The sequence below is a fragment of the Molossus molossus genome, unplaced genomic scaffold, assembly GCF_014108415.1.
Source record: "Molossus molossus isolate mMolMol1 unplaced genomic scaffold, mMolMol1.p scaffold_m16_p_15, whole genome shotgun sequence".
Taxonomy (NCBI): Eukaryota; Metazoa; Chordata; class Mammalia; order Chiroptera; family Molossidae; genus Molossus; species Molossus molossus.
Window position 1 is genome coordinate 18,992,730 of NW_023425350.1, and position 22,135 is coordinate 19,014,864.

At 41.2% G+C, this 22,135-nt stretch overlaps 1 protein-coding gene across 6 annotated transcripts; it reads left to right on the forward strand.

The window, feature by feature from the left end:
• Nucleotides 1-493: 493 nt before the first annotated feature.
• YPEL5 (yippee like 5) lies at nt 494-19,329 on the forward strand. 6 transcript variants are annotated; one of them, XM_036262789.1, is made up of 4 exons: nt 500-622; nt 1,906-1,993; nt 15,495-15,660; nt 17,444-19,329. In XM_036262789.1, exons 3-4 carry the CDS (start codon nt 15,520-15,522, stop codon nt 17,666-17,668), a joined length of 366 nt encoding a protein of 121 aa, XP_036118682.1. In that variant the 5' UTR covers nt 500-622; nt 1,906-1,993; nt 15,495-15,519; the 3' UTR covers nt 17,669-19,329. The 6 variants fall into 6 exon arrangements, with proteins under 6 accessions (XP_036118685.1, XP_036118682.1, XP_036118686.1 ...); XM_036262793.1 differs by having other exon boundaries at nt 1,906-1,978; XM_036262791.1 differs by lacking the exon at nt 500-622 and adding an exon at nt 1,600-1,716.
• The last annotated feature ends 2,806 nt before the right edge of the window (nt 19,330-22,135 follow it).

Here is a 22,135-nt window from a genome sequence, read left to right on the forward strand (position 1 = left end):
TCATTCGTCATCTCTGGGCCTCAGGAAGCTAGGCCTTAGCCACCACCTGGTGACGCTGATGACGCGCGAGGTCTCACAGCTGCGGCAATTAGGAAGGTTGAGCTTTCTCCTTTAAGAAGTTGACTCACGTGGACGTTGTGTTGTGAGCTCTCAGCTGGGAAGGGGTGGGTGGATCCCAACTCTCTTCACATTGGACACCTCTGGAGAGAGAGCCCAGTTATGCGCTTTGATTGGCTGTACAAGTCCGAGGTGTTGGGCCAGGGGCGGGGGGAGCTGCCAGGAGCTTGGCCTGGGTCTGCAGCTTCTGGGAGGGGTGGGCAGCGGCGCGTTGGGGAGCGGAGTAGGGGGTTGGGTGAACCAGAGAAGGGGCGGGACCCAACGGAAGGGGCTGGGCGCGGGGAATGGGGCGGGGTCTAGAAATGAAGGACGTTCTGGGCCAACCGGGAGAACCGACTACTCGAGGGGCGGAGCTACGCCGGGTGACTGACGCTAAGGCCCAACCAGGGGGAGGCGGGGCCAAGGCCCGGGCCTGACTAAACCTAAAGACTAGGGTGCGGAGGGGCTTCATCCCAGCTAAGGAGGGACGAGCCGCAGGCAGCCGCGGATCTCACAGCCGCTCGGGGTAAGACAGGTGGGGGCTGGGCTCGGCGCCCGCGGGAGAACCCCTAGGTCGGTGGCTTCGAAGCACTCGAGGATCGGTCCGGGGCGGGGGCCCAGGCAGGAAGTGCCTCTTCCTTGTCGCGTTACGCCCGGGGTCCCAGCGAAGCCGCCCCTGGCCCCTGTGGGCGGGCCTGGCCTCGGGGGCTGCGGGCAAACGGACTGAGCTGTTTCCTCTTTGTGAGGCCGGGCGCGGCGGCTGCCGTGGGCCCGCCCCCGCCGCGCAGCCGGGACCCCCGGGTGACCGCCACAGCCGCGACCCCCCAGCTCGGCGTCCGCGCCCTCCCGCCGCCGCCAGCCGTTCCGGCCAGTACCCCCACCTGCCCCCGGCCGCCTCGGGGCCCCTGCACGGCGCGGCTCGGGCCTCCCTTGCCTCCACGCCAGTTTGGCCAGCGAGCCCCCCCAAGCCTCCCTTCGGCTGCCCCGCCCCCACGGGCCGCGTCCCCGCCGCAGTATCGGGGGCGCGCCCAGGCTCGGCGCCGCGGTGGTCGGCGGGAGGCCCGAGGCCGTCTCGCCGCGCCGCTGACCCCGCAGCGAAGTGCGAACTGGACTCCGAGCTGCGGGGCCGCGATGACGCCACGGCGAGGCCTGTCCCTAAAAAAGGACTCCCTCCTCGGCCGACTGGCATTTGCCGCGGGCGGAGGGCGGTGTTGGCTTTTGTTTTTCGCCCCGCCGGGTGAACGTTTGCCACCCTGCTGACCCCTGAACCGCGGGAGGGTGGCGGAGGGCGTGGTGCGACTGTTGGGTAGCCGCGGTGCGCCCTCGGCGTTGGGGGCGCGGCAGGGGGTCCCCGCGCGGCCGCCCGCTCAGCTGTTTCCGCCGGTGTTTGTTGTGCCTTCCGAGGCCCCACCGCGCCGCGCCCCGGCCCCTCCCTATTGGCCCGCGGTGTCACGTGTCCGCAATCAGCTGGGGCCAGCCGGGGCTGCGGGCTGGCGTTGGCCTGGCCTGGGAGGCTGCGGGCCGATCGCTCTCGGCGTCCCGCAGCCGCCCCGCGTCTGTCCTCGCTGGTGGGAGGGTAGGCGCGTACTTGTCACCCCTCTATTCTGCACGCCTGTGTAGGTAGGTAGGACAGGGAGTATTACGAACAGCGGGAGCCAGAAAACAGAACTACTACAAAGATCTGTTTACTCCTGACACCAACTATTAATCCTCCCTACAAGGGAGAGTCTGGAAAGTGTACACCTCATTTATTTTTAAGTTTTTTTCTGTTTACAGAACCCCATTGTAATCTGAGGATTTTTATTCCAGGTCTCCTTGGCAGATGGAAAACCTGAAGTAACCTCAGGCTAACCTTGGTGTTTTTGGAAAATTAGACTTGCTGGTGAAGTAACTGGGGGTAATAGGATATTGGCTAATTTTGCACACCCACATGTGAAGTATTGCAGCTACTTTCCAACACAGAAGAAACAAAATGCATGAAGTGTTTTCGGGGTGCATATTTGTGCCAGATGTGAAGTGTCTTGGTGTATTCTTTTCCTAAAAGTTTATTGCATACTTGTACTGCGTTAGGTAAGAAGGAAATTGCAAAGAATTTAGAATAGTTTCTCTTAAGGCTTACAGTTTAGTAAAGTCATAGACAAATGAAATTGAGTAAGGGAATTGGTATTGATTAGACCTAGAAGATGAAGAGGCTTTGGGTTGCTATTAGGCAGAGAGGCCTAGGAGTAAAAACAGAGGATTGGAGCATGTACAAATACTGAGAAGGTGGAGCTTGTGCAGTTTGGCACAAAATATATCCCACGTATCCCATTATCTTTGTGGGTATGTACTGAACACCAGATAGAATGTAGCTCCTTGGAAGGCACTGATGTCTACCTTTTTAGAGTTTCCTCGCCCAGCTCAGTGCCCAGTGCAGGCCTACTGGTTGACCTGTGGTTTCTTTTGGGAGGGTGGAGAGGGGGGTGTAAAAATAATTATCTCTAGGAACCATCTTATCTATAGGAGAGGGAGATGATGAAATGTGCTCAAGTAAATTGTTTATACAGGGAAAATAAAGTAAACTAGATTTTAACAACTTTTATAAAAAAATTAGTAAAATCCATGTGGGTTTTACTAAAATAATACCTGGTTGGATCATTGAGGATTTATCCGTAGACTTATTTGCCTTTTGTTTTGCTTAAGTGGTAGAAGAGAAAAAACGTTTAGAAACAATAAAAAGGGAAAGGAAAGAAGGCCAACATTAAGTCTAAAAGAATAGCTTTAACTAGCTATCAGCCTCCAAGAAACCAGTCCATGAGACATGAAGCTAGTCCTAAATATAATCATGAGTTGTGAAGATAGTCCTAAGTATATTTGTGCCCAGAATATCATTTTAAGTTATAAAGTATCTAAATGACTATATAAATCAATACCAGTTTCTCTGGTAATACTGTATAGTAATGTCTGGGTAATGTAGGGACTGACCTTAGATATGACATGAACTTGCTACTTGACACCTGTATCAGGAAACCACATCGTTAATTTATACTACACAGTTTGAGCCTGTATTGACTCATGGTATTGCATCTAAACAAATGAGAGATCTTGAATTTGTCTTGCCAAAAGACTAGGGAGATTACCAATTGGGATTGTTTAGATGACTCATTGTTACATGACTAGTCTTATTTTCTAGTGATGACTAAACAAAAAGTGTTTTAGAAATACAGTAAACTTGGAAAACATTTAACCAATAAGAAAAGGCATTATTTGAGGGTCAAGAACAAAAATATAAAAGTTACTGTCAACCAGAAAATCATTTGCCATAGCAAAGGAAACTGGTAGGGTATTGCAAAAGAATTAACAAAAAAAAGCACAGCTTTCTTGTGTAACCGAAACCTTGGCTTAGTGACTATTTTGTATAAAAATCGGAAAATTGGTTTTGTGGATAAAACTATTTGCTATTTTCCTTTGTAGATTTTCAGTAAAATTTAGTCACAAATCAGCATGAAAATAATTAATGAGATTACAGTAACATTAAATGTTAATTATAGTAATCAACCCAGCACTGTTAAAAGTTCTTTGGGTTTTGTTCCTTTGTTTTGGAGAGAGAAGGGACTGAAAACCAGAAATACAGGCATGCTTCTGCAGGTTTCCATTTGCAAAACAACCTCCCCTCGATGGCAGACTCCTTTAACTCTCTCTGTACTAGGCTCCTATACACTCAGTTTCCTGCAGGTGAGCTTGTCCACCACCTTCTGGTGCAGTGGAAAAGCCCTTCTCAGTTCTGGTGGTATGTGTTTTCTGTGGTCTATGGAAAGTCTATCTGTGAAGTAGGTATTTTCCCAACAGAGGGTCCTTAGAGGTGCAAATCAATACCTACTATACTCCCTGGTATTTTTAGGGCTGGTAAATGTGCCGCTTCCTTCAGGGTATTCTGCTTGCCAGGGTTGACTCTGAACTGGATTATTAATTACAGGGACGGCAAGTCCTATTTTAAGACCTAGAACTGTGACACTAAAAATTTGAGATGCTTCAGAAGGTTTCTAACTTTCCTCCTGCTTGTAATTTCTGTCACCTGGTCTCTTAGCTTGGCAGTAATTAACAAGAGGTGAAGCCAGTTAATTATTATTTGTTTCATATTCTTTCTGAGCTTTGCTTTCTTCATCTAATAGGAGAGGGAAGAAGTTGGGGTGGGGGATGGTGAAGAAGATAATCTACTTTATTAGATTAACCTTTATTTAGCATTTACTGTGTGCCAGGCATTGTTCTAAGAATGTATTATCTCCAATTCTCCCAACTCAGGGATGAATACTGCTATTTCCATTTTATAGATGAGGAAGGGGGGGATATATTACCCAACGTTTATAGAGCCTTTTTTTTTTTTTAATTTTTTTTTTCTTTATTGATTTTAGAGAAAGAGGAAGGGAGAGGGAGAGAGATAGAAACATTGATGAGAGAGAACATCTATTGGCTGCCTCCTGCATGTTCCCCACTGAGGATTTGGCCCACAACCTGGGCATGTGCCCTGACTGGGAATTGAACCGGCGACCTCTTGGTGCATGGATCAATGCTCAACCACTGTGCCATACCAGCTGGGCAGTTTATACAGTTTTCAAGGGACAGAGCTGAGATTTGAACTTGGGCAGTCTGACTCTAGAGTTTAAGTATCTGAGCTATATTGTCTAAATCCTAGGGGTGAGGAAAGAAGGCAGAAGCTGGGTATATATTATCTATTTTTATAATCTTTTATAGTTGATCTTCAGCATGCTGAACTGATTACAGAAAGTGAAAGATTTTAGCTAGTGAAAACCATAAAAAAAGAGCAGAATTAATTTGAACTTCATAAATACTTCTGTTGATCCTTGAACCTGAATGCCAACCAAGTTTACTTTTGTATGAGACTGCTTTCAGAACAGATTTTAAAGCAGGGGTTGTTGGTATACTTTATGTCAATGGCTAGATAGTGAATACTGTAAGCTTTGCAAGCCATTAAGGCTTCAGTTGTAACTACTCAAACTCAGCCACTATAGTGAGAGAGCAGCCAATTATAAATAAATGGGTGTGGCTGTGTCCCAGTAAAACTTTATTTAGGACACTGGACATTGAATTTTATGTAATTTTCATGTGTTACAAAATATTCTTTTGATTCCCCACCACCACCACCATTTAAAAGTATAAAATTCTTAGCTTATGGGCAATACAAAAACAGGTGGTGAGCTGAATTTTGCCCACAGGCCTTAATTTGCTGACCCCTGCTTTTAAGGAAAATATTTAGCAAAGAGCCACACCAAAGAATAAGATACTATAGTATTTAGTTTGTTTGTGTCCATATGTGTATTAATGCCAGCAAGAAACAAGTGGAATTTGCAATTAAAAACAAAATTACATTAGCATTCAAGAAATTGAAAATTGTTCATTATAAATCTAACAAAATGTGTACAAGATATATGAGGAAAAATATAAAACTAATGAATGAAATCAAGAAGAACTAAATTAATGGAGAGAAATTTTGTGTTCATGGATAGAAAGACTCATTGTTGTCAAGATGTCAGTTCTTCCTAACTTGATCTGTAGATTCAGTGCAGTCCCAATAAAAATTCCAACAAGTTACCTTGTGAACATCAACAGACTGATTCTAAAGTTTCTATAGAGCGGCAAAAGACTCAGTAGCCAACACAGTATTGAAGGAGAAGAATAAAGTTGAAAAACTGACACTACCTGACTTCTAGACTTGCTATAAAGTGAGTGATCAAGAAATTATATTGGCAAAAGAATAGACAAATAGATCAGTGGGACTGAATAGAGAGCCTGGAAATAGACCCACATAAGTACAGTCATCTGATCTTTGACAGAGAAGCAAGGAAATAGAGTGGCGCAACAATAGTCTTTTTACTAAATGATGTGGGACAGCTATACATATTCATATGCAAAAATTGAATCTAGACACAAACCACATTAAAAAAATTAAACGGATAATGGGACTAAATGCAGAATGCAAAGCTATAAAACTCTTAGAAGAGGAAACCTACATGATTGTGGGTATGGCACTGACTTTAAACACAACACCAATGGCATGATCCATGAAAGAAATAATTGATAAGCTGGGCTTTATTAAAATTTAAAACTTGTGCTCTGTGAAAGACAACATCAAGATAATGAGAAGAGCCCTGCCGGTTTGGCTCAGCGGTTAGAGCGTTGGCCTGCGGTCTGGAGAGACCCGGGTTCGGTTCCCGCTAAGGGCACGTACTTCGGTTGCAGTTTGTCCCCGGCCCTGGTTGGTCGTGCGGTGGCAGCCACTTGATGTGTCCCTTTCACATCGATGTTTCTCTCTCTCTATCTCTTCCTCTCTCTCCCTCCCACTCTATCTGTACAAAAAATGGAAAAATGTCCTCGGGTGAGGATAAAAAAAAAAAAAAAGATAATGAGAAGATAAGCCACAGACTGGGGGAAAATATTTGCAAAAGACATATCTTATAAAGGACTAGTACCCAAAACAAAGAACAAACAAAAAAACCCACAACTCAGCAGTAAAAAAAACAGGCTGCTTAAAAAATGGTCCAGAGACCATAACAGACACCTCACCAAAGAAGATGTGGCAAATAGCATATGGAAAGATGTCCCACATCATATGTCATCAGGGAAATGTGAATTAAAACAACAGTGAGATACCACTACACACCACATATTAGAATGGTCTGAATCTTGAACACTGACAACCACAAATGCTGACCAGGATATAGAGCAACAGGAACTCTCATCAATTACTGTTAGTATGGTTGTTTCTAACAAAATGTATGGTTTCTAACCATACGATCCAGCAGTTGTGCTCCATGGTATTGAAGCAAAGGAATTAAAAACATATGTCCACACAAAAACCTACACATGGATGTCTTATTCATAATTTAATCATAATGTCAGAGTTATTTATTGCTAAGACTTGGAAGCAACTATGGTGTCCTTCAGTAGGAGAATGGACAACTAAACTGGTACATTAAAAGGTGTGGTACTTAAACATGTGTTACTAAGTGAAAGAAGCCAATCTTAAAAAGCTACATAGTAAATGTGTGATTCCAACTATATAACATTCTGGAAACGCAAAACTATGGAGACAAAAAAATCTGGTTGGTAGGAGGAAGGATGAAAGCAGAGTACAAGGGAATTTTAAGCCAGTGAAAATGTTCTGTGATCCCATAATGATGGGTATGTGTCATTATACATTTCTTCAAACCCATAGACTGTACACTGAGGGAACCCTGATATGAACTATGGACTCTGGGTGATGATGATGTGTCAGTGTGGGTTCCGTAATTATAATAGATGGACCACTCTGCTGGGGGATGTTGATAATGAGGGAGACTATGCATGTGTGGAGCCGAGGATGTGTGGGAAACCTACCTCATTTTGCTGTGAACCTGAAACCACTCTAAAAAATTAAATCTCAAACTTTAAAATAGTCCTTTACTGAGGGGTCCCCGTCCCACACCAGGTGCCCCACTCAGGGTTCCAGTGCCAGGAAGAGAAGTCCCCATAACTTCTGGCTGGAAAAACCAGTGAGAACTGAGGCTCAGGGAGGCTGAGGTGGCTGGAGCCCCAGGCAGCTCCTCTTAAAGGGCCCGCACACATACTTATCAAACTCTCTCCCTCTAAGCGTGGAGGGGAGGCAGCTCGAGGGGCACCAGAGACATGCAAGGAAGAACTGAGCTGTTTGGCATTGGAGCGAGGGCTGGAGAGAGGGCTTTCTCTGGGACAAACGTGCTGTCAGAGGCCTTTATTTTTTTTGGTAAGCCCTTCCCTGGGGCGGCAGACAGCCGCCATATCTGGGACTCCAGCAACCTGGCTCATATTGGTTGGCCCGCCCTGGTGACTCCCTGAGGCCCCGCCCCACCCAACTTTCAGGCCCACCCAAGCTGTTGCCAGTTGCTTTACCATAGGATTGGCCTGTCTTGGATCCTGCTTCAGGTTTTCCTAAATTCTTTCAAACAAGCAGTATCTGGTCTCATCTAGCTCCATACCTGTCGTTAAGTAATATGTAGAAACAAACGCAGGGAGGCAGCCAAAATGAGGAGACAAAGAAACAGGTCCCCAATGAAAGAACAGAAAAAATCTCCAGGAAAAGAACTAAGCAAAATGGAGATAAGCAACCTAACAGATGCTGAGTTCAAAATACTGCTTATAAGGATGCTCAATGAACTTAGTGAGAACCTTAGCGAACTTAGTAAGGGCCTCAAGAGCATAAAAAAGGACCAGTCAGAAATGAAGGATGTACAGTCAGAAATGAAGGAGGCACTAACTGAAATAAAGAGTAATTTACACAGATTCAATAGTAGAGTAGGTAAAGACAAGAAGCAAACCATCAATTTGGAATCTAAAGAAGCAAAAACCCATTCAGAACAGCAAAAAGGAAGAAGAATCCAAAAAAATAAGGATAGTGTAAGGAGCCTCTGGGACAACTTCAAGTGTGCCAACATTCGCATTTTGGGGGTACCAGAAGGAGAAGAGAGAGAACAAAAAATCGAAAATCTATTTGAAACAATGGCAGAAAACTTTCCTAACTTGGTGAAGGAAACAGACATACAAGGAAGCTCAGAGAGTCCCATACAAGATGAACCCCAAGAGGCCCACACCAAGACACATCATCATCAAAATGCAAAAGGTTCAAGACAAAGAGAGAATCTTAAAAGCAGCAAGAGGAAAGCAGTTAGTTACCTACAAGGGAGTTCCCATAAGACTGTCAGCTGATTTCTCAAAAGAAACTTTGCAGGCCAGAAGGGAGTGGCAAGAAATATTCAGAATGATGAAAAGCAAGAACCTACAACCAAGATTACTCTATCCTGCAAAGCTGTCATTTAGAATTGATGGCCATATAAAGACTTTCCCAGACAAGAAAAAGTTAAAGGAGTTCATCACCACCAGACCGTTATTATATGAAAAGTTAAAGGGTCTTTTTGAAGAAAAAGATAAAATATATGAACAAACAAAATGGCAATGAATACATATCTATCGACAATGGAATCTACAAACAAAATGAACAGGCAGAACAGAAACATTCTCATAGATACAGAGAACATTTTGTTGGTTGCCACATGGGAGGGGGTTTGGGGGAATGGGTGAAAAAGGTGAAGGGATTAAGAAAAACAAATTGATTGCTAGACAAACAATCTCAAAGAGAAGGGGGTTGGGGGGTGGGAGGAAACAAACCAAAGAACTTATATGCATAACCAATGGACACAGACAACAGTGTGGGAAAAGGCGGGGGGGGGGGGTCAATGGGGGAAAAATGAGGAACATCTGTAATACATTCAACAATAAAGATAAAAAATATATAAAATATATAAATAAATAAAACAGTCCTTTAGAAAATTGTTTTATTTACTTGGACTCAAACAAACAAATTATATAGTCCGTAATGTCAAATTTAAAAAATAATACGTTCTTGCCAGCTGGTGTGGATTGAGCGTCCTCCCATGAACTGAGACGTCGTGGTTTGATTTCTGGTCAGGGCACATGCCTGGGTTGTGGGCTTTATCCCCAGTAAAGGGAGTGCAGGAGGTAGCCGATAGATGTGCCTCTCACATTGATGTGTCTGTCTCTCTTCTCTCTCTCCCTTCCTCTCTAAAAAATCAATAAAATTATATTTGTAAAAATAAAATAAAAAATACATTCCTGGACACTGTCTTTATGGCTTTCTGAAGGAAAAATATTCCCCTTTTTAAAAAATATATTCTGTAAATCTTGTAAGTTGTTTAAAAATCCTATAAAAAGGTAGAGGTCCTAAAATGTGATTGCTTTACCAGAGTCTTCTATCTAAAACAGAAATTTAAAATTGTATGTTGCTAATGTGCTATTTGTTGAAGGGGTGAGGGATTGAAAATAGTTACTAAAATATGGTCTATATGTCATCTATGAATTTCACTTATATTTCCAACCTGGCCCCTTACTGTTTTCAGTAATTTCAAATAAACTGTAATAGGCTCCCAGCTAAACAATCAAGTTTGGTATTTCTCTTATTTCAACCTTTTAAAGATTTTAATAATCTGGAACTAAGAAGAGCTAGTGTCAAAGAGGCCTTATTTATAAAGTTATCTGGGAATGGTACTTACAAAAATACAGGTTATTAAATTACTGTTTTTTGCTTGAAAGTTGAAAAGGAAGAAACATCTTAAAGCTTTAACTGTGTTGATTTTGGCCTTAACATTGGTTATAAACTTGAACTTCAACACTGACAGATACCAAAGCGTACATTTTGTTACTTAGGGATACACTAAGATGGTCCCAGAATCCACACAGAAAACATTAGTCATCTGTGAAAGCCGAACACTTTTAAGATGTTTTAGAAATACGTGGCTGAAGAGATTTGGAACTCTTCTAAGTCCAAGCAAGGTGATTAGCGTATTTGGAAAATATTTTGGATATAAAACAATCAGAAAGTAGATGAGTGGTTTCCTGTGGCTAGGGATGGCTGTAGGGATTGACTGCAGAAGGGTTTGTGGGAATTTGGGTGAGGCGATAGAAATAATTCTAAAGCTCTTTTATAGTGCTGATGGTGCAACTTTATAAACTTACTAAAAACTGTTCAATTTTACACATACAGTGGCTAATTTTATGGTATGTATGTATTCCTTTAAAAATCTGGGGTTTTTATTTTGTTTTTAAAGAATCAGCTATATTCTATCCTGTCAGAAAAAAATGTTTCAAAGTTTGTGATCTGTATGAGCTCTTAGGGATGACTTAAGCACATGTCTTTGCCCACTTTTTTTTTATTGCTTTTCTAGAGAGAGAGGGAGAGAGATAGAAACATTGATGTGAGAGATAAACATCGATTGACTGCCTCCTGCATGTCCCATACTGGGGATCAAGCCCGAAACCTGGGCATGTGCCTTGACTGGGAATTGAACCGGGACCTCTCAGTCCATGGGACTATGCTCAATCCACTGAGTCACACTGACTGGTCTGCCCATGTGTTTTGTAACACTATCTAATTTAGCAGAAATGCAGGTGTCACCTGTGAGTGTATGGTGCATTTAATAATATAATACACACTCTCTGACCACAAGAGGTTTATCTAGAAGTGATGAGACTTTGAATTAAGATATTGATGAGGGGAGGGAGGTAAGACGTTGTTGAGGAAGAGGGAGGAAAGGCCTCTAAAAATTATTTAGGAGGTATTGTCCATTTTGCAGTTTCTTGTAAGAATTTCCCAGGGTTTCTAGTTCAGGAGAGTTGGTGATTGGAATTGCCACCAACCAAGATAGGGAATACAGGATCATTGTGCAGGTAGGAAGGGTACATGATAAATCTGAGGGAGAAAGACTTGAATCTGACAGCCCTCGAGGGTCGCTAGAGAGTGAGTGGAGTGAAAAGAACTGGAGTAAGATGTGGTTCAGATACCAGTGTCAGAAAGTCATACAATCTTTATTCCTCTACAAAAATGGGGCAATACCTACTTTAGAAATCGTCAAGATTAAGTATGTAAAGTACCAAAGGCAGTGTCCCGTAGACACTAAATAATCATTAGGCCTAAGGAAGAGCTCAGCATGTCATCCAGGTTCAGAGAAGCCTGATTCGGGCATTCTGTCTCAGCTCTTTAATGGCTTTCCTCCTTAAATAGTAAAATGGCATTCTGACTGATGGCAGCCTCTTGAGAGTTTGGACAATGTAAGTCAGTAGTAAATTGTGTTTCTAGCCCTGCAAAGCTAAGGCTTAACAGGAACCTAACATCCGTTCAAAGGTTTTCTACTTCTCAAGAACTTTGACACCAAGTGTTGGTTTTCTTGTTTTTGTGAGATTTCATGGCATGGTAGCTTATCTTTTTTGGCAAATAATAATAGTTTTCTTATAAAAACTATGTTTTACAGTTTCATTCAATAAATAAAATAAACACTATATTTTCTATACATATATAGGACTCTATACATGACAACCACAATTAGGAATGGTGATTCTGCACTGATATTTTTGGTCTTGAAAATGAATCATATCATTGAATCCAGTAAAAATAAAAGAGTAAAAAAAAATGGACTGAATTTGAAGCAGGGAGGAGAAAGTGTGTTAAATCCATTCACCCCATTTAGGAATAAAGAGCTTGCCTGTATTCAGTAGCAAATGGGCACAGCTGTATTGTAATTTGGGAGCAAAAATAGAATATTGTAGGCAGAAGGCATAGGGAAAGTTCATTTTTGAAGTCCAGTAAATTTTCCACAATAGCATTGTATCAGCCATGGTCATTTCAAAAACATCTAGTTTCCTGTATTATGGTCGAAATAAATCACAACATGCATGTTTTATTTAAAAGTTTGAAGGAAAATTGGCTTTAAAGTAACAAGTTCCAGAAACCCAAGCCGGAAGTTAAATCACTGTACAAATCCTAGTTTTCAGAGAAACATGAAATATCAGTGTTATTGGTGGAAGTAGAGTTCTTGGGGTGCCTCAAGGAAAAGAATTTTCTGAGGCCCCCATGGAAGGATGGGGGTCTTGGAAATCTTTATTGATGATGTAAAATTAAGGCAGTTCCCTTCCAAGGTCCCATGTCTATTCATCTTGTCAAGGAAAAAGTCCAATCTTGTCTTCATAATAAAGGTCACTGCCCAGAATTTCTGCTCCATATGAATGTACAGTCCAGTCCAGCATCGGGTTAACTTAGCTTGTGTTCCCAGCTGCAGTCAATTGTGTGTGGGATCCACACAGCCATGGGCCATGTGGCTGCTTAAGGCCACATGGCTATGGATAGAGAACAGGTGAGTGGACTAGTGAGTGCAGGAGCCAGATAGAACAGGAGTGAACAAGAGCAAGAGCCAGAGAACTCTGGGGATTTTTTACCAGGAGTTTCTTCAGACTAACCAATTAACTTTCCAAGATCTTGCACTCTTCTGATGGCATCCTCTCCCTAGCTAATCCTTTGTTCCCCCGGCTAGGCCACCAGTCATGCACCTTCCCTACATCACCCCGACTTCTCTTGTGCATGTGCCTTTCTCCCCCTTCTCTCCACAGCATTCCAGTACCAGATGGGGAAGGGAAGGGTGTTAATCCCTTTGGAGGAATAATACTGTGTGAAACTGTAGATTCCTGGTGAAACTTCCCAGGTGACCATGCTTATAAAGTCTGGCCTCCCCTTACTTTCTTTCCTTTATTAATATTAACTAGCTAATTATGACAATAACATGAGGACTGTGTCTTTATTATTTTTTTTTTATTATTTATTTTTTATCCTCACCTGAGGGACACTTTTCCATTTTTTTGTTCAGGTAGAGTGGGAGGGAGAGAGAGGAACAGAGAGAGGGAGAGAAACATCGATGTGAAGGGGCACATCGAGTGGCTGCCACCCGCACAACCAACCATTGCCGGGGACAAACTGCAACCGAGGTACGTGCCCTTAGTGGGAACCAAACCCAGGTCTCTCAGGACCGCAGGCCGACGCTCTAACCGCTGAGCCAAACCGGCCAGGGCGAGGACTGTGTCTTTAAAGGAGAGACTATAAAACCTTGTTGTTGATTCTTTTCTGTAAGGACCAGTATTAAGAAACATGACCAAATACAACTGCTCACAGGGTCACTGAATGATTTATTTATATCAAGTGTCTTAAACTCAGATGTCTTAAAGGTGAAATAATTATGTGATACAGAGTGGAGACTGAGCAAATGAAATAACCTTGGGGGTAAAGTTGCAGCTGCCTCTCAACTGTAGTTGGTTGTTGCCCTGAATACATGCTCATGTTGTCAGGTCTCCCTGCTGTTTAAAAAAAATAAATAAAAAAGCCCAAAATACTAGTTCTTTAGTGAAATATCTCAAATTTTAAGTGGTAATTTTATTTTCTTAAAAAACTGTGTGGGCCAAACAAAATATGGCCACATGTGTTTTGTGAGAAAAGGACTATTTGTCTACTTTGTTCACTGCTATATCCCTACACCACCAACTGAATTCAGATTTGCAAACTGTGACCTTTATGTAACAGGATTGTGTTCTTAAGCATCTGGAAAAAGTAATGCTATCATCTGAAGGGCTGAAACAATAAGCAATAAATCTTATCTGTTGTCCTTTTGCAAACAGATAGAAAGCTACATATTTCTTAAGTCTTGGTGTTTTTACCCAGGGTTTATTCATTGACATTCTTGTTTGTGGACTGGTTTTCCTTTTACCTGCTACAAATTGTAATAATATTTACCATTTGTTTTTTCATTCATTATTAAGCTTCCATATTATAATGGTTAATGGGAGTCATAATGATCTTCGTGATAATGACATTTCTGATGCCATCAGGACTGCCTAGTGGCTAAGGAAGTTCACAGATGTAAGGAGGAATGGAACTTTAAAAAATTTTTATAATGGAATTTCCCCAAATTTAAGATGACAGTGGATTCTTATATTTATTTTTCATAGTGGCAGTTATATCAGCTCTGTATGCCATTCTAGAGACATGTAATATTAAGTATTTAAAACATAGGAGCTAATAACTACACCCAGGAGTAAATTCTTTTTTAAATGAAAGCTATAGTATATTCTTGACTATATCTAGATCTAAGCTGGATTCAGAGCCCCTCACCCCCACCCCTTGTTTCATCACTTCTGTGACTTACTGAATCAGTATGATTTATTACTTGTAAGTTAATTTATGTAATAATGGTTCATCTTTTCCTTCTTTGTACTTGCTTTCCTAGCCAAGCCTAGACTATCTCGAGTGTCCTCTTAGAAGAAGGCAGTGAGTGTAGGGTAATGGAAGAAGTTTGGTTTTGAGTTGGGTCAATTGTATTTCAGTTATGATTTTTCTGTACTTGAAAGCTGTAAACTAGGACCAGTGAATATTCTTGGATAATCTATGAAATGGGGGCAATAACCTCACGAGTTGTGATGATTTTGAAATAGCACCTAGACGTACAGTGCTCCACAGACTCAAACTTACTATAATGTTAGTGGCATCACCCCTCTATGATTGTAGAGCCACATGATGACCGGAAACCCACTTGTTTTCTCATCGCCCCCTTTTCTACTCTTATCTGATCATCCCACTCATGTCCCACAAGTATTTTTTCAAATTACACATACTCAGAATGTATACATAACACTTAAGCTAAACCTTTTTTCTCACCTCGCTCCTTGTGCTTTTCATCTTTCAGTTTCTGATATTCCACTTTCTTCCTGTTTTTTTCATACCAACCAAAAGAGAAGTGATACCATTTCTTTTCGTGCCTAAGCATGTTTACTCTCTTGGCTTACTGCTTCTAAAATATCCTTAGCTTACATGTGCCTTTTTATTTGTCCAGTGCATGAACCTTGGATCCTTTTGTTCAGAGTCAGCTGTTTCATATATTGAATACTGCAAAGCAGAGATCATGCGTGTAAATGGTTCTCTGTGACCCCCACCACGTAGATACTAACAGATTGTTAAAATCATAATGTATTTATTGTCCTTTTCCATTTGCTCCTAGGTTTTTGAGAACTTCAACTATAAAAATGGGCAGAATTTTCCTTGATCATATCGGTGGTACCCGTCTGTTTTCTTGTGCGAACTGCGATACGATTCTGACCAATCGCTCAGAGCTCATCTCCACGCGGTTCACGGGCGCCACTGGCAGAGCCTTTCTTTTTAACAAGGTTTGTGGGAAATCGGTTTCATTCCTACGCAGGTGGAGTGGTGGACATACTCGAGAGTAGTACCAGGATACGCAGAGCTTGGAGATACCAGGAAGGCTTAGAATGAGAGCTGCAAACTATAGATATTACCCCCACTACCTTGTCTTTGAGTGGACCTTAGGGAGGTATTACTAGAATGTGATTTTTAATCTTGGGAGTTGAAAGGCTGTTATAATAAGAAGGGTTGTCTCCATTCAGAAAACACTCAGTGTAAGAATTTAGTAGTGACTTCACGGACTATGGAAGGAAGGGACTGAGACATCCCCATATCCATGTCACTGATTTATCTTTAAAGGGAGAGAGCTGCATTGAACTTCAGAGCTTGACAATGCAGGTGAATAATGATCATCTAACCCACTTCCCTTGCTCTAATTTATGCTCACCAATCATCCCTCTGATTATGATTTAGTTTATTACATGGGTTTGCCAACAGGAAATTTCCTCATTTACAAATAAATGTCTAGTCTACCTGCTTCTCTAATTTCTGGCTTGCTTTGAAATTGTTCGATGTGATTTCTGCCGCCTGAAGTCTAAGGTGGTGTACTACTGAAGCTGAATTTCCGAGTCTTGCAGGCTAAGGAACAGAACTAGTGCAAGGCTATTACTCTCAGAAGGTCAGCTTAACCTCCCCAGTGGACACCCATCCGTTCAATTTAGAAACAAGTTTTTCTCTCAAAAAATTAGTAGTTTATACTCCTTGACCTTTATTTGGGTATAGGGCAAGAGCTGGCATACTGTGGCAGGCCAGCTTTCTGATTTTTTAAATTATTTTTTTATTTTTTTTTATTTTTTATCCTCACCCAAGGACATTTTTGCATTTATCTTCAGGTAGAGTGGGAGGGAGAGAGAGAGGAAGAGAGAGAGAGAAACATTGATGTGAGAGAGACACATCAAGTGGTTGCCGCTCACATGACCTCAACCGGGGCCAGGGACAAACTGCAACCGAGGTACATCTTCTTAGCAGGAACCGAACCCAGGCCTCTCTGGTCTGCCAGCCGACACTGTAACTGCTGAGCCAAACTGGCTAGGGTGGCTTCCTGGTTTTTTAAAAATAAAGTTGAATGAAGCACAGCCATGCTCACTCATTTATGTAGTATCTGTGGCCGCTTTTGTGCTACAGCAGCAGGCTAAATCGTTACAATAAAGACCATATTGACCTCAATTTCGAAAATATTTACTATCTGGCCCTTTACAGAAAACTAAAAAATGGAGGATTGTTGGTTATTCGAAATCATTGGAATTCTTCACAGGTTCTTTGAACCCACTTGAAAACGTGGTAGTGCAACGTATAGTCTATAGAAGGCTTATCCTAGTCTGTATATAAAATTTATTTTCAGAAACTTGTTTGGCAAACTTTTTAATGAAATACCTGTTGTGTACTAGGTCTTTTACTTGGTAGCCTTGTTTGCACTCATCATTGAATGATTGGACCCAACCCTACAATTGGTGTTCCAAGTCAAGGACTCTTCACTACGAGTCAGAAACAGAACTAGTGTTTATAGTGTGGCTTGGACTAGTACAGTAAGTAATGCTTGATCACATTAGATGGCCAGTGCAGTGCAATTCCAGATGTTTATGTATCCCAGCAGCTTCTAAAAATGTCTCTTGGGAAGGGTGTTGTAGGTCTGACTAAAGTATCTGCTGTTTGCTTTTCTGAATTTGCTGTTTTTGCACCAACCAAATGTGTACTTTTTGGCAAATAATTTACTCTCCTTTGCAATTTTGTTTTCACGTGTTTTTTTAGGTAGTTAACCTGCAGTACAGTGAAGTTCAAGACCGGGTCATGCTCACTGGCCGTCACATGGTTCGCGATGTGAGCTGTAAAAACTGCAATAGCAAACTGGGATGGATCTATGAGTTTGCCACTGAAGACAGCCAGCGTTATAAGGAAGGCCGTGTGATTCTGGAACGTGCTCTAGTTCGAGAGAGTGAGGGTTTTGAGGAGCATGTACCATCTGATAACTCTTGAAGAAAAAGAGATAACTTCATCTTTTCCCAGGTCTCCTTCACTGAAAACAAAAATCTACTTACATACACTGTCACCTTAGCATCAGAGTCGGATTCATGAACTGCGGAACAAGAGGTTGTGAGAATCTAAGATGGAACCTTTCTTTCTTTCTTTCTTTTTTTAATTTTCTACTTTCCATCCAACAACAGTGTGTAGAGAGAATATTATGCAGATGCTGTTAAATTTTTTTTCCCTACTTTTACATCTTGAGGCAGAATCTTATCTGCAGCTACATGGTGGGCTAAGTGAGAAAAAAATCTGGGCTATTAGAGTGGAAAAGTGTGTTTTATGTAAATTTTGAAAGGACAATGTGTCAAGAGCATGGTTTTTAAACTTATTTGGGCTTTATTTTAAAACATTTTTTTAAAACCCAGTTACTTCACTTGATTTGCTAGCTTCAGAGAAGAGATCCGAATTTGTGACCAGCGCTAAAGGTTCAGTGTTAGTATGGCTTGTGCTGGCCGTTGTGCCATATTCTTGTTGGAGATGAACCGTAGCACCAGAGCCCATTCTTCCTTGTCAGTCTTGACCCAAAGATGTCACCATTCCTAGTTACTTGTCACCATGTAATTGGTGTTGATTGGAAACTCTTCCTGAAATGGGGCAGAACTGCTTGGTTGTCCTTTCCATGTAACTTAAGCATAGTAATATAAATAAAGTAATAGTTGAATGTCTTTGGTCCTGTGTTGCTTTTAAAAAATACCTTTTAAAAGAGCAGAGAATTTGATGAGTAATTTTCATAGTACTGTTTCTTTTCTCTTAGCTAAATTGACTGTGTATGAGATACTACTTTGTTTAAATTAAAGCATACTGTTTAAATCCACAGTATTGTATTTAGAAAACAGTTGAACAGAATGTCAATGTGCATTCATGCAGAAAGCATATCATCTGCATCTGTTCTAGAAGAGGGGGGAAATGAAGCAGCCTATCTAAAAATACTGCTCTGCAAAGCATTTCAGCCCATGCTCAGTTGTGATTTTGACAAGTCTGCAGAGCCTAATAATTTTATCAAAGGACTAGCTCTCATTAGCGTTATTTTCTCAGCTCTTCCCTAAGACATTTAGCTATTGAAATTGAAACTGTACTTGGTCCCTTCAGGTGGAAGGGGATCAAAATTGACTCAGGGTGTTATTTTAGCCCGAAATTTGCATTATGAAGTATTAAAATGTAAATGTTTCTTTATCCAAACTATTTCTAGATAGTCTAGTATTTGTTTCTGGTAGAGTAAATGACATTAAAGTTAACTAATTTGAACGGATGTTTAAGTGCTCAATTTCTAGGTCTTTGTCTAGAGAGGAAATTTGCCTCAATTAGCAAAATGTGTCATTGATATTAGAAGTAACTTGTGAGTACAGTTAAGATTAAGTTTCTCTTACTTGCCTTGGGCTCTTGGTTAGAGGCATAGGGATCTGATTAAGTAGGTGTATAATATTGCATTTGAGATAAGTTGATACAAATTCTGTCTTTCCGTCACCGTGGACTAAATCTTCAAGCATTAAGAAACAACATCCATTCCCATTCATTTCCATGCTGGCCTTTGATTATATGCAGATTCCTAGTAGCATGTCTCACCTATGGCACTGTGTGCATTTCTGTCATAATAAAGTATATTTTGTCTTGCATTGGTGCAAAACTGCTACTTATTTTCTACTGATCCTTGTCTAGTAATTACCTTGTCTTAGTTTTATCTATGAACACATACATCACACCTTTGAGTGGCTAGAGCTTGCTTCAGTCGGCACCAGGTAACACTGGTTTATTAACTCTACCTAATTTACACCTGGAGATACTGAATTTACTAGTATCAACTTCTCTTGAGATTATTTTGCTTCAGATCCTGACAACTACAAATAAAATGTCATATTGCTAGGTTAACTTTTAGGTGACAGGCAGGTACCACACAGTCAGATTGGATTCTTTACAGAAAAGCAAACACATGCACTTGAGATGGAAAAACCACTAATAAGAATGATTTTGCTTTGGGATGGGAAGATGAACCAAATACAGGTGGCTGTGCTGCACAAGTAGGTTACTGAAGGATGTACAGTTTAAGCTTTTTCCTTTGAAGACTAGAATCCTTCCTCTTAGTTTTAGGCGACAGTGACCGCAAGTTGATCGTAAACAAAGTGAGCGTTTTTATTTAAAGGACCTAAGGTGAATATTCTGAGTTAAAGTTTTGTTAGTAATTATGCAGTGATTTCAGTTACAATTGTGAGTAGCTGTTGTGAGATTGAGAGAAAGAGTCTGTTTTCTAAATTTACCTATTCATAAAAGTTATATGGGATGTTTCAGTGTAGAGGCTGGGCCACAGCACAGGCCTAAATCAGTCCACAGGTAATTTTTGATTGGGGAAACTACTGATTATGAAAAGTATTCAGAGACATATTTATGATGGCTCATTTTCATAATTATTTTCTAAATCTCACAGTTTAAACAGACACTCACTAATTGCATGTCTGAGCAGCTTCCCAGGCGTCACATTAAAACCCAGACTCATTTCTAATCTAGGGAAGGTGTAAACTGGAAATAGAGCAAGATTAAACTGAAAAACTCTTGTTTGGCCAGCACTTTGCACTGATATGAAGATACGTTACGGAAATAGCGCAGAGTTGAGAGGAGAAATTAGGGCGGATGCCCATCATGGATGGGGTGTGAGCGTATGGCTCCTTTGTTTTAAAATACTGCAATTTCTCAAATCGAAACTTCTATATTCAGGCGTGAAATATATTCCAAAAGCACCATGAAGGGTTTTGTGATCCTATTTAGTTTTTGTTTTTTCTTTAAAACTGCAATTGGACCACTTGGGAGTCTTGTTAAACAGTAAATTATGTCCCTATTCCCTCCCCCAGTACTGAATTAGTCTCTGAGTTAGAGCCAAGAAATCTAGATTTTTTTTATTTTTTAGCAAACTGCACAGATAAACCTATCTGCTAATACTTGAAAATCAATCATAGGGTTATTCAAACTCAATGTGTGGTTGTAGTGTGTTACCACCTGGTAAAAGAAGGTATTTGTCACAAGAGGCCCACAGGCTTAGAAGTGTGAATAAGAAAAAATAAACTATGATTTCCACCTGTTAAAAACAGTTAACTGACTTTTAAAGAGACAGTCAGTCTGGGAAAGAGTTTCTAGAAAGATCAATAAACTATTTTTTTTTGTTACTCCTCACCCAAGGATATTTTTCCATCGATTTTTAGAGTGGGAGGGAGGGAGAGAGAGAAACATGGATGTAAGAGATACATCAATTGGTTGCCTCCCCCATAACTCTGACCAGGGCCAGGGATCAAACCTGCAACCCAGTTATATGCCCTTGACTAGGGATCAAACTTGAGACCCTTCGGTTCATGGGCCCGTGCTCTAACTGTTGAGCTAAACTGGCCAGGGTGAGATCAATAGACTTTAAAGACCTGTCTTCAGTGCTGATTGTATTGGCTATGTGACTCTGGGAAGTGTGTGACTTAACCTAAGAAACTTAGTTTTCTCAAGTATGAATTATAAAAACATACCTTTAAAAACCCGTTAATTATTATGCCAATGTATAGAATAACTACTCTTTTTTTTTTTTTAAGTAATCCTGAACAACCCTTCACAATCTAATTTTTCTCTAAAGTAGATAATGACCAGAATGCTTACAAAGTTCATTAAATTCCTCCTGGTCTTGATATGTGCTGCTAAACCTTTAAGCAAATTAGGGCATGAAATCTGTTTATCAAGTGTTACTCTCAACCTTTTGCCATAAGGAATCTTTCATAATCTACTACAATAGACATTTTACTTTGCTTTCAAAAATTGTCGAAGCTCCTATTTCTCTCCTACCGTGGAGCAGGAGGAAGAAATGCAGAAGGCCTTTCCCTCCCAGTTAGGCAGAATTCTGCAAGACATTTTCACTAGGATATTGACTATTTTTCAAACCCGATTTTCTTTCTCCATTGACTAGTCACTTTTCAAATTCAATTTTATTTCTCCTGTGTTTATCTCAGCCTATCTCACACTACTATAATAGTCCAGTTTTTAAAGAATCCTAAGGTTGTGAGAGAAATGGTTTATATACCAAATCATCTCATTTTAATCCTCTGCCAGTTTGCCCTAAATATCAATAAGTCATTTTTTGTCCCTGGATTTAAAGCAAAGTAGAAAGACTAATTTCACCTAATTCAAAACATATCCAGAGTAAAGCCCAGGTTTTGAAAAAGGAGGTCTTTGTGTTCCTGAGGATTAACCAGAGGTTTTCAGGGATGGGTGCAGATGAAGAAGCCCCACAGGTATGCCCCGGAGCCAGGGGGTTACTTCACCTGTTCTCCAGAATTTCCTCTTCTGCCAGCTGTTGTGGCACCGTGGAGTGGCTCACCGCCTTCCCCACGAACCCACTCCACCTGTAGCCCTCCCGGAAATACCGGGCAGAGAGGACGCATTACTTTGAACACGTAA